The 13,761-nt window shown below is 38.1% G+C and overlaps 1 protein-coding gene across 1 annotated transcript in view; it reads right to left on the reverse strand.

Moving 5' to 3' along the window:
- Nucleotides 1-13,450, reverse strand: part of LOC139760477 (V-type proton ATPase 16 kDa proteolipid subunit c) — a 49,213-nt gene extending 35,763 nt beyond the window's left edge. Inside the window, exon 1 of the mRNA XM_071683754.1 lies at nt 13,260-13,450. Within this exon, the coding sequence (XP_071539855.1) occupies nt 13,260-13,329 (70 nt within the window). The 5' untranslated portion in view covers nt 13,330-13,450. The remainder of the gene's footprint in view (nt 1-13,259) is intronic.
- Between the last annotated feature and the right edge of the window lie 311 nt (nt 13,451-13,761).

The following is a 13,761-nucleotide window of genomic DNA, read 5'->3' on the forward strand; positions in this document are numbered from 1 at the left end:
TACCTCACTGCTCCACTTCACTTATCTTGTGCATGCCATACACTCTCCCACATGCTTAAGCACCAAGCACTTGGATTTTTTTTTTACTCCACCCTCCAATCTCCACTCCTTGTCCCCTCCAATTCTAACACATATATCTTCTTTGTCAACCTCTCCTCAACTATCCCCTCTGTATGTCCAAACCACTTCAGCACACCCTCTTCAACTCCATATTGTCACACCTCTCTCTTACCCCATCATATCTTACCTGATCAACCCTCCTCACACAAAATATTGTCCTCAAACATTTCCTTTTAAACTTTCTCATTCATAGCACATGCTTCATATCCATGCAACATTGCTGCCACAATCACACCCTCAAATATGCCTATCTTTGCCCTTAAAGATAGCGACCACTCTTTTCACAAATGGCTCAATGCATTCTAGACTTTCAACCCCCTCAACATTCCTGACTTCAGCCTCCATGTTTAATTTGCTGTCATGTCCACTCCTAGGTAAGTAAAACACTTCACTTCCTTCAACTTTTCTCCGTTCAAACTTACATCCTAAGTAACCTGTCTCTTTGTCCTATTAAACCTAATAATTTTGTTTTAATTCATATTTACTCTTAATTTTCTCATTTCACATACGCATTCAAATTCAGAAACCAACTTCTGGAGTTCCAGACTCTAATCTGCTGTCATCAGCATACATAACTGATTCAACTCCCTAGCCCCTCACAATCCTGACAAACTACAGACCTAACCCTCTGCCTAAAACCCTCACATTTACTTCCTTCACCACCCTAACTATAAACTGATTAATTTCATTAATCTATTTTCTATTGATAACTACTCCATGACCAACTGGCTTGTGAAAAGATGAATCAGAAAGAATGAAGCAGTATGAGAGGGCTAAAGAAAGTTTAAATGAAAGTGCAGTGAATGTGAATGTGGTGCTTTAAGTGTTTACAGAAAGACTGTTATAGGCCATAGAATTAGCAGCTGGATATAAGGTTGTAAGAACAAAAGTGGAAATGCATGCTACATGGATGAGATTAGAAATGCTTTGGAAGAGAAAAAAGGCATAGATCACTGCTTTGAAGGAATGTACCAATGAAAGTTCAGAAAAGGAGGAGAGAAGAATAACAAAAGTGTATGCGGAATGTGAAGAAGCTGATACGGGAAAGCAAAGAAAGAGTAAATGAAAGATTTTGGAAGTGCTGGGTGAAAAGTTTATGGAAAATGACAAACTATATTGGAAGGAGGGGGATGTAAGAGATGAAACGTAAATGTGAGAAGCAAGGAAGGCGAGTTGTTGACTCAAAAGAAGGAAGTGAAAGGAAGATGGTAAGTGTATGGAAAATGAAAGGAAAAGGTTAAAAGTGCTGGGGCATATGACAAGAGGAGAGGTAAGAACAGCAACAATGAGGTTGAAGGTAGGAAAGGCACCTGGAGTTGATGGGATTGCAGCTGAAATGTTGAAGCATGGAAGGAAAAGCGTGATAAGGCGGATGCATTTGATATCTAATTCTACATGAAAGCAGAAGGTTGTGCCTGAGGATGGGTGAAAGCTATTACTGCTCCTTCTTTCAAAGGAAAAGGGGCTAAGGATGTATGTAGCAATATCAGGGAAAAAGCCACTAAGTATACCAGGAGAGGCATATACAAGAGTATAGACTGACAGAGTGATGGAAGCAAGTGAATGAAGAAAGGTGGAGAAATGAGAAAGGTGGCTTTAGGATTTCTGCGATGAGAATGATCAATGGAATAGTATCTGGGATCTGGAGAATCCTGTATGACAGTAAAATACAATGCTTTATGGGATGTGATGCGAGTGTATGAGGTAGGGGGAACAACTGACAGATGGAATGAAACCTTCTATAAAGGAGCAAATGCAAGTGTAAGAATGGATGAGAGTAGAGCAAAAGTTTTGCTCTGTTTGTGAGTATGAGGTATGGCTAAGTGATGTCACTGTGGCTTTTATACCTATATGTATGAATGAAGTAATAAGAGAAATGTAAGAAAACCAAGGAAAAGGGGTGCAGAGATGGAATGTGGTGGGGAGGTATAGTGGGTAATGAGATGCACTAATGATTAGCATATTTAGGGGTAATACTGTGTTCTTTGCTAAGATTATAGGGGAGTTGTAAAAGGCTGATTGAAAGTACATGCGAGTAAAAGTACAGCAATGGTGTCTGAAAGGAAACAGAGTGAAATTATAGATATTGCAATACCTACAGAGTGAGAGAAGAAAGTATAATAAATTTTGGTCATAACTGTTTGCTATTTCCAAACTTCACAATATGTGGATGAGAAAGACTGGAAGAGGTGGCAGAATTCAAGTATTTGGGAGCTACCTTTCATAAGTTCAGCAATATGGTAGGAGAGTCACCAGATCCCTTAATAGAATAATGAGGGGTAGAGGTGTAAGTGAAGAAAGGACTAAGGGACAGCATAGTCCTCCTGCCCTTGATTTATGCGACCAGAACATGGATGTGGAATAATCTACATATGTCAAGAATCCAGGCTGTGGAAATTCCAGAGCATGTGGTATGACTAGGTGGAAAGAAGAAAGAAATAAGGGTCCATGTGAGAGATTTGGTAAGGCAGGCAAAGAGAATGAATTGTGGGGTGGTAAAGTGGGTGATGGGTGAAACAAAATACTTTGAGGGGGTCTGGCCATATCAAAAGAATGCAAGAAAGGAAGTTTATTAGGAAAGTTTATTATAGCACATAACGACAGTAGTTGGTGCGAGAAGGAGGCCACCTGTGACATGGAGAAACAGAAGGGATGAGAAATGGTGGAAGAATGCAAGGAATGGTGTACACTAGGAAGGCATGTAAGAACAAGGTTAAGTGGAGACTTCTGCTTTGGCCAGATGGGAATGGGTGTCAAGAACATAGATGGACAGTTAGGCCCATTTCTATGCGAGTCCTCGTGTTACCCAGGACCCCTCTAAAGGCTCCTGCAGCACCAGGGAAATTAAGATTCCTTGGGATGATAAGTTCTTTGATAGACTGTCCCCTATCGATAAAGATTTGCCAAAGGTGACTTTTCACTCATAGTGTAACCTCTTGCACATGGACCTAATATGGGAAGCAGTGAACAAGTGGAAGAAAACAATACATAAATAATCCTATTAAGCAAAATTTTTTGCAAATCCAAAATTTCATGTTATCATTAACAATCCTTTCAGTATTCAAATTTTTTGTCTATGTACCTTGATCTCCAAACAGCAACAGAGTAACATATTTCGGAAACCAGTCACTAAGCAATGAATCATTAAACAAGCAAGTGAAATCCATTATGAAGGGGAGGGTTATGCTCCTGAGCAAACGTTTCCCTATCAAACTCCTGAGTATATATGAAACAACTTACCTTACAGCTATATACCACACTCTCTCATCATTCATCTCAGACATGAAATGTGGTGATGAAGGCTTGAGGTGGTGGTAGCAGGGACAGAATTCCTGAGAGGGAGATGTCCTTGCACTGCATACACCAACCTATGTATTATGATTCAGTAACTGTCTCAATTGGAAGTGGAGGAATTTTCTTAAGCCTTGTGAAAGAGTTACCCAATATTAGCTGGGTGAGAGGCCTCTTTTCCCCCATACATTTCTGTGCAAACATGTTAAAGATCTGTCAATAATGAGGGCCACAGCCTTGTAAAATACTTCTGTAAACTCCTCGGATCTAAAACAGCATGTTACAAAGGATATTTTGTTTCCGTCTCTTCCTGACAGTTTTTCTGCTCTGAACTGCATGTCTCTCATTGGGCAGTTCTACAGAATTAAGCAACTCAGTCACACTTTCAGTTTCTTCAAAGCTAACACTGTTGGCAAAATTCACGATTTTCTGCTGAATATGGAGCATTATTTCTGTCTGCTCATATCTGAAAATATATGCTTCCACTTCAGCCATACCTTACCCAAAACAACATTCACTACTGTAGGTATGTGACTCTCTCATGACAAGAATATTCATACCATTTATGATCTTATATTTCCACCACTCCCTGATGGATGGCTCAACCCCTCTATCTGCACCTCTGAGGAGTTTGCAGGATGTTTTCCTGAAGTCATATACTTTGAAGGTAGTAAACCCCTTCTGATCCATGGGTTAAAACAAGTTGTGCTTTTAGGGAATAGCTTCATCCTAACATTTGGGTTCATCTCAGGTGTTGAGGATGGTCTGGCACACCGTCAAGAATAAGCATTGCTTTACTGGCTAAATTTTTCCAAGCACAGTAACCATCCACAGGTGGACAATGAGATCCAAATTCATGAAAAATTCTTTGGTGACCCAAGCCTTCTGGGTAGAATGCCAAACCACAGGTAATGCTGCCTTGACATAGCTCTGGAATTTTCTGAATGAAACAATAGCAAGAGCTTAAGCTTTAAAATCTCTCTGTATTCCCAGTCAGTTAATGCATTAGGCAATCATTGGCTGAACCCTGGAACTCTTTCTTCTTCCTAGCTGATGAATGTCATAGCTGTATTCCTTTCTAAAATAAGCCAATCTCAACAACATTAAAGACTTGCAAATGAGTGTAACCTCCTGACTTGGTAGTTTTCCTATGTTATGATGGTCTAAGGCTCAATCATACTAAAGATTTAATAACTTCGTTTTTCTTTTAAACTGACAGTACCAGAACACCTTATTTCACCAATAATGAGAGCTTTGTGGAAGATGAAAGCCAGCAAGGCAGCGGGTCTGGATGGTATTGCAGTAGAATATATCAATAAAAGGGGTGACTGTATTGTCGACTAGTTGGAAAGGATATTAAATCTATGTATGGTTCATGGTGAAGTGCCTGAGGATTGGCGGAATGCATGCATAGTGCCACTGCCTTCGTACAGATGGATTTGTAAGAAGCATTTATGGATCTGGAGAATGCATATGATAGAGTTGATAGAGATGCTTTGTGGAAGGTATTAAGAGTATATGGTGTGGGAGGTAAGTTGCTAGAAGCAGTGAAAAGTTTTTATCAAGGATGTAAGGCATAAGTATGGGTAGGAAGAGAGGAAAGTGATTGGTTCCCAGTGAATGTTGGTTTGCGGCAGGGGTGCGTGATGTCTCCATGGTTGTTTGATTTGTTTATGGATGGGGTTGTTAGGGAGGTGAATGCAAGTTTTGGAGATAGAGGCAAATATGCAGTCTGTTGTGGAGGAGTGGGCTTGGGAAGTGAGTCAGTTGTTGTTCGCTGACGATACAGCACTGGCTGCTGATTCGGGTGAAAAACTGCAGAAGTTGGTGACTAAGTTAGGTAAAAAGTGTGAAAGAAGAGAGCTGAGAGTAAATGAGAATAAGAGCATAAGAGCAAGGTAATTAGGTTCAGTAGGGTTGAGGGCCAAGTTAATTGGGAGGTAAGTATGAATGGAGAAAAACAGGAGAAAGTGAAGTGTTTTAGATATCTGGGAGTGGATTTAGCAGCGGATGGAATCATGGAAGAGAGTCACAGGGTGGGGTAGAGGGAGAAGGTTCTGGGAGCATTGAAGAATGTGTGGAAGGCGAGAATGTTATCTTGGAGAGCAAAAATGGGTATGTTTGAAGGAGTTCCAACAATGTTATATGGTTGCAAGGCATGGGATACAGATAGGATTGTGCAGAGAAAGGTGGATGTGTTGGAAATAAAATATTTGAGGACAATACGTGGTGTGAGGTGGTGTGATCGAGTAAGTAATGAAAGGGTAAGAGAGGTGTCATAATAAAAAGAGTGTGGTTGAGAGAGCAGAAGAGGTTGTATTGAAGAGAATGAGTGAGGAAAGCTTGAAAAAGAGGACATATGTGTCGGTGGTGGAGGGAATGAGCAGAAGTGGGAGAATTGGAGATGGAACGATGGAGTAAAAAAGATTTTGAGCGATCGGGGCCTAAACATACAGGAGGGTGAAAGGCGTACAAGGAAGAGAGAGAATTGGAACAATGTGATATACCGGGTTCGACGTGCTGTCAATGGACTGAACCAGGGCATGTGAAACGTCTGGGGTAAACCATGGAAAGTTTTGTGGGGCCTGGATGTGGAAAGGGAGCTGTGGTTTCGGTGCATTACACATGACAGCTAGAGACTGAATGTGAACGAATGTGGCCTTTGTTGTCTTTTCCTAGCGCTACCTCGCGTGCACAGGGGGGGAAGTGAGTGCTGTTTTTCATATGTGGCAGGGTGGCGACAGGAATGAATGAAGGCAGCAAGTATGAATATGTACATGTGCATATATGTATATGTATGTATATGTCGAAACGTATAGGTATGTATATGTGCACATGTGGGCGTTTATGTATATACATGTGTATGTGGGTGGGTAGGGCCATTCTTTCGTTTGTTTCCTTGCGCTACTTCACCAATGTGGGAGACTGACTAAGTATAATGATAATAATTAAACTTTTTCAATACTTATGACGTTTCTTCAACATGTTCTATCAAAATCAGCTTACCCAAACATAGCAATTAAGCATCACCATTGTCACCACATAAGAAATAAGTGAAAATAAGTATACAGGGTACAAGAAAAATTTTACTAGAATTCATAAAATTCACGAACAATACATCACAGTGGTTGATAAAAGATAATTTGCCAATTCTATACAGAAATGCAAAAAGTCTTTGCAAATGTGATATGAAGTATGTTATACACAGGGAAACATGTTCATGCATTTTCTTACACTAAACTAGTAACACTGATCCTCTCAACACATTGAGTCTCATTTCTTTAACAAAATACATTAAAGGTTTCCAAAAGCACGAACAAAATGCTATCACAATATTCACCCTCCATCTTTCTGTACATATGGGGACATATATGAACTATGATGACTCTTTTATAATATTCAACAATACCTACTCACTGCTGATGTGCTGTATACAATACAAACAACCTCTGGCAAGTGACTGTGATGTATACATTCTGAAGCTTTCACAAAATTCCACACAAGAAAAAATGTAGTGAGATTGGAAGCAGTTACTAGATTCTCACATAATGTTTTCATATCCTTGCCCATATTTTCTCCACTTGGCTGGTCAGTACCCACTAAAATGTTGAAGAAAAATGCACAGCTAGGCAGCTGAGGAAAATCCAAATTACTATTTGGATTCATTTTATCTCGTATACTCTTGACAGCTTAGATTACAGCTGTGGTTGTAGTTTTCCTGAAGGTGTTTGCTCTCACATTACTCAAGAGCAAAGAAAATTTCAGTGAACATACCAGCTACATGTCTGAAGAACAATGTTTCAGGTGTACCACACACACACACACACACACACACACACACACACAGACCACTGAAAACTTACATCACATATTGCAAATATATCTAATCACTCCCCGTGGAGGCCCTTATATCTTTATGACACTCATGCAACACTCAGGAAGCCAGCCACATCCACCTGGCAAGACCATGGTGTGTGTGTGTGTGTGTGTGCACGCATGTGTATCTATGTAGGGAGAATACAAAGCAAATGAGTAGTTGTTTGGCATATTCATTTTGGTGAGTGCATCATGGGCATAAAGGGTCCTGGGATGTGCTGAATCAGCATTTATAGTAATGCTGTCCACAGCACTGATGGGAAGGTGTGACTTGCATTTGTTTAGGGTGTGGTTTATGGATGGGGTGGTGTTTAAGACTCAGGAGATAAGCTGTTTAGTTCAAGTTTAGGGTGTGGTTTATGGATGGGGTGGTGTTTAAGACTCAGGAGATAAGCTGTTTAGTTCAAGTAATTTCAATGGGTTTGCATTTTGTGAGTTTTATGTTTGCTGGGGGTGAGGGGTCCAGTGAGGAGGGCACTGAAGGGAGGCAGAGGTAAGCTTTTCATTTCTACTTGAGGGTTGGTGGTTAGTTATATAGTAGTATTGGTGACGGGTCTAGTACCGCTGCAAATATTTGAGTCCTGAGCATCTTTGATGAGGTGGGTTTATACTGGGAAGATCTTTGTTTCCCCATGTGAGTGGTGATTATTTGTGATTACTAGGCAGCCTGTCATTGTTCAGAGCACTCTGTTTTGTGTGGTTTGCAGCTCAGCTATATTTGCTTTTGAGATGATGGAAGACCAGGCAGGTGATCCATAGCTTAAATTGGATGCTAAGAGATTCTTTTTCTTGTCCAAATCTGATGCCAGTTAGTGTTCTATGGACATAATTTGTTTGCTGCTTTTGTGTTAACGTTACTGATGTGGGGAGTGGAAGTCAAGTGTGTGTTGTATGTGATTCCTTGAATGGTTGGTGTTCTGTTCAGTAAGAGTGATAGCCCATTTAAGGTGAATGCAGGTTTGGAACTGGATCTGCATCTGTCTATGGTCAAAAGAGTATCTGCAGGCTTTTTGTGGCTCTGCAGACATTCTGTCGTAGGTGAGTCACTGTTCCAACTGTGTACTGTAGGGCTGCATGTTTTTGTTGTTGCTACTGTGGTATCTGGGTATTGTAAGGCAACTGTGAGGTCATCTGCACATAAAGGGGACCTTCATATTGTGGTCTGCTGGAAAAAATGGAGATGATTTGCAAATATTTCTCATATTTTTCAGAAAATATAGATGGTTATTAACATGCATTAGATAAGAACCTACAGAGAACACAGAAAAAGTGTATGAGAAATGTAATTCACCATATCATATCACCAAATATATGTTAAATGTTAGTAACTTCCACTTATTTCATCAATTTGCTCCTATTTTTCTGAAGATTACCAATTCAGGCATTAGGTAAGAGCCTTCTGAAAAGTATTGATGAATATGAAAATAATAAATTACCGCTCAATTTAATGACTACATTTGGATGCTTTTTAACCATAAACTGCTGTTACTTGGTAAGACTTCTATCTATTTCTCATATTTTCTCCTATATTTTACAGAATATGTACATGAGGATTAAAATTTATGTATTTGGTAAGAACCTACTAAAAAGAGTCATGTAAAAAAAAATCTATAAGGAAAATGCATTTCATTGTAATGATTTATCAATTACAATATTAGGTGAAGTGATGGTGAGTAAGGATTCCACCTCCCTTGTATAACCCTATCAGCAACTTTATTTCATTATCTCACAACTCGCTACCCTTTCTAATCTGTCCACTTCCCTAAATACTCCCCCATTCCTCATCCACTCTCCTAGCTTTGTTTACTCTCGCCTTTTGCCATTCAACAATCACTCTCTCCTGTTGTTCTGTTTCACACCAGTCTTTTCATCAAATTCACTTTCTTTCACCACTCTCTTTTCAACTCTTCTAAAAACCTCTACAGATCTTCACCCTTGCCACCACAAGGTAATGATCAGACATCTCATCAGCTGCCCCTCTCAACACATTCACATCCAAAAGTTTCTCTTTTGCATACTTACCAATTAGTATATAATCCAATAATGTCTGCTCACAGACATATACTTTATGTATGTGCCTCTTTTTAAGCCAGGTATTCCCAATCACCAGCAAACACCGCTACATAAGCATATTTTGGGTAATTTCTGGGTTCTGTCACACTCCATCTCCTTTATGTTATTTACATATTGATGGATTTGGTACAAACTTTCTGAGGAGAACTGTGTAACAAACATATATGAAAAATACAATTTACTGTATCATTTCGCCAATTACAAATTGAATATTCTAAAACTAATGACAGCAAAGAAGATAGAAATCGTACAGACAGGCACAGGCCTGTCTACAATTTCTATCTTCTTTGGAAATTTTCTCTTATTTTTCTAAATATGCATATGATTGTAACTTCATGCAATAGATAAAAACTCCCAGAAGAGAACTGTGTAGAAGTACATGAAAATACAATTTAAAACCATAAGTGCATATTCTTAAATGAACATGACTGCTAAAGATCACGAGTATGACTTCCATTTATTCCACCTACTTTCTCAAAAAAAAAAAAGAAAAAAAAAAAGAAAAAAAAATTCTGAATATGTAGATATCAATACATCATGCATTAGAAATATCTCTACTAAAGAGAACTGTGTGTAAAAAGTACATGAAAAATGCAATTTATCAAATCATTCACAAATTGTATCAAAAGTTTTGAACCTAAGTCATTACCAAATTTTTGAAACAGGAATTTCAAATCTACCACCAATTTTTTTTCCTTGCTTTTCTGAACATGTAAAGACTAATTAGTCTTTCCTAAGTGTAAGTACTTATTATAAATGTTTAATATTTCTCAAAGAATTTTAAGTTTAAGAAGGCTTTAATAGCAATATCTACATTACTATTAAGGGGGACTGTGGTCTCTAACCCTGTATTTACAAAAAAACCATTAAAGTGAACTTTGCACAACTGAAATTCACACTTGTTCAGTCCCTCATAGTATAAGATATAACAAGATTCCAAAAATAGTGTAATGTGAACTGGTACCCATTAGAGATAATAAGGTAGTTTACATGGCAAGAGCTTTCCTAGATAATATAATCTAGAGACATATCATGCACATGTGTATGAGGGTGAGTTGGGCCATTCTTTTGTCTGTTTCCTTGCGCTACCTCAGTAACGCAGGAGACAGCGACAAAGTATAATAACAATAATAATAATAAACCACGCCAAAGGAAATTTCATCTGACAGTGGCTTAAAGTCTAAAATTGAGATTTTGAAATAAGCAAGTTATATGGTATCTGCAAGGTTAACAGTGTTGCATTAACAATGCAATAACAATATTAGAAAATATTGGATAAGTTGCACCAAACTATAAATCCAAGCAGTGACAGCTGAGATGAGACTGTCTCCATCATTTATTGATGGTGAACTATACAGATTTAATGTCACTGTTCACTGTGATGGTTAATTGCAAATACACCTATTCCAGTTCCTTCCCTGGACAAGGATAAGTAAGTTTGTGCCCTTTCTTGAACCTCAGAAGAAAATGCAACTTTGATTAAAATTGTAAATATTGTAAGTATTCTACTATAATAGTTACCACCAAAACAAAGTAGACTGTGAATTCTAATAGATTACCACGCACCAGTTTTGGTCCTACACAACAGCAAAGGTATCAATAGACTTAAAAAATGCTTCAATATGCAGACACTTTGGTTGTTATAGTGACCATATCTGGGAAACAAATGCAAGGTTTTTACATCTCCCAAAAATAGTAGGAATAGGTAAAGGACTGCCATCAGTGAGATTCACAAATGATAAGAGAACAGCGAATGATAAGGGATGGAATAATCTAAATCTATTTGAACATAAAAGACAATGGGCAAGGGTGGACACAAAAAGGGAAATACAAGGGTTAACACAGAGATGTCAGATCATGAAAAGCTAATGAGAATATGGGAATGATATGACAAAGAGAACGAGAAATACAGGAGTAGTTGACCAAAATGAACATGAGCAATGATATCATGCCTAGCAAAATTAATTATAATGAAAAAGTTGGGTAAGAATATATGGTAATGTGAGGAAGAGGTTGACAAACACATTCGACAAACAATCTACCATGGAAAATAATATAAAACAAAGTACAAAGTTAAGTTAGAGAATTATGGAGTTGATTAATGTCAAAGATGGTATTTTTAAACATTCATAAAAATTCAGAATCTATGAAAATATCTTAACTCCCCCTGCTGGGGTTTGCATGGAATGGCTACTTGTGGGAAGATTGAATAGTGGTATAAATGGCCACTTGTGGGAAGATTGAATAGTGGTATAAATGGCCACTTGTGGGAAGATTGAATAGTGGTATAAATGGCCACTTGGTCTGCCATCTGTTTGATGACATTTGTTGGCAGTTATGTGATATTCAGATATGGGTGTGGCTATACTTCAACTAGAATATTAATCATATTGAATCTTCAACTGCATGAGAAATCATGATTAATTGCAAGTGTTTAATTTTCTTTTATATTTACTTCTGAATGGCCCTCATTTTCATAACCCTCACCACTACACTATTATCAACTCTAAATAACGGGAATAAAAAAATATTCTAAATCGCACTTACAACTGGTTTTCAACACAATGTAAGCATTGTAAAATTAATTCAATACCTAAAGCAAGTTTCAATAAATAACTTAATCCTCTTAGTTCCTCACATAATTACAATCAATAAATTTTAGTTAAAATCTAGTTTAGCTTCACCTCAACATTACTAACAGCACTGGATAAAGACTGATTTTGTTTTGCAATGCTACTGCAGTACTTTGAGAAAGCAACAAGAGCCGCAGACCATGAATGCGAGCATTCTACTCTACTGAACAATATCAAAATATTATATATGATGATAGTAGTAAGTTGCCTACATCAGAAAATTCTAGCTGTTGGATTTGTATCATATATATATATATATATATATATATATATATATATATATATATAGTGTGAAAAATCAACATAACCAATAAAAATCCTTGCCCAACTTACTGTTCCAAAAGCAAGAGAAATACAACAAAAATGTGTATGCCTGCTGCTCAGTCTTGTGTTTCTGATGATGTCCTGCACTATTCACATGGGTGTGACTGGTTTATGTGAACCAAAATTTTAAACATTAGCATAAACCTTGAGCGTCAGATAGGTCATGGGAGGTATATATTGACTTTATTGATGTCTTACAAGTGTATTACCTATATCTTATATAAATTAAACCACATTTTGTTCGTGATATGATATCATTGCCTCACTTATCATACAACATATAATATTCCAAAACACGCCTTGCAAGCTACCGTATTCTTTAAACACTTTGTTATCACTGCTGAACAAAATCACTCAACATACAAAGCAAATAACAATGCTAAGGGGAAGCTCGCCATTACCTAAATTTACAAAAATTGGAAGAAAAAATGTATACACATTACTCTTCATCATTACTGACAATATATGACTCAATGAGCCCCTGGATGTGATAGACGGGAAGGTAAACAATATTTCTCCAGATCCCGGGGAATGCTATATTGACCTCCTCTGACACCTCTTAACTGCATATGTTTATTGAACACTTTGGCGCGTCCTACGCAACCCAGTTTGATTCAAGCAATAAAATCTTCCTCATCTTTATTAACTTAGAGAATATAATCTTAATAAGTGTACCCAATACAGTTAGTTTCCCAGAAAACCAATAAGAAGGGCGGACCCAAGGAAACACGACTGTGCCTGTTTGACATTTCTTATCTATAACTTCTGCAATACATAACATCTAACATTTTTCCCAGTCTCATTCTTAACATATCCTCTACGCCCTTGATAAACACCCTCATAACTTCGACAACACTCGTTTTATTTCTCTCTCGCATTATATATACCAACTTGCAAGCAGTGCCATGACATGTATGGGAGATACTCAAGGGACGGACTTACCACTAAATATCATTGCTGCTGAAGCTCCCATTGCTCCAAAGAAAGGAGAATATACTGGTGCTCCTGACATTTTGGTACGTGTTCCTGCTCCTCACAGAATTCAGATATTCTTAAACACTGGCGACAGGAGAAGAGAGGGAAATATGGCACACTGAAGTTGACGCCTGACCATGTACTAGCTCGCCTTGTACTGAGCCTTGTGATTGGTCTTCACCACTCTCTGGGACTTCTCCCGACCAATCAGCGCTCGCGTTGTACGGCTATCGACTCCCACATGATCAATACCGAAGCTCAAGGACTAGCTTGGACCCAACCCTACCAGGGCCGGCGTTAACCCATCCAATAAAAACGAGTTTAATATATCGAGGAACCGTAGGAGATGAGTATTGTACAAATTACTTTCGACAGAAAATTTGATATTTTGCAAATAACTAGGAAATGTAGAATAATTCGTAGTTTATTTGTATCATAGCTTTTTGAAAGGCCTCCTCAGGCAGAGCAT

Source organism: Panulirus ornatus, chromosome 37 (genome assembly GCF_036320965.1).
Source record: "Panulirus ornatus isolate Po-2019 chromosome 37, ASM3632096v1, whole genome shotgun sequence".
In the NCBI taxonomy this organism is placed as follows: Eukaryota; Metazoa; Arthropoda; class Malacostraca; order Decapoda; family Palinuridae; genus Panulirus; species Panulirus ornatus.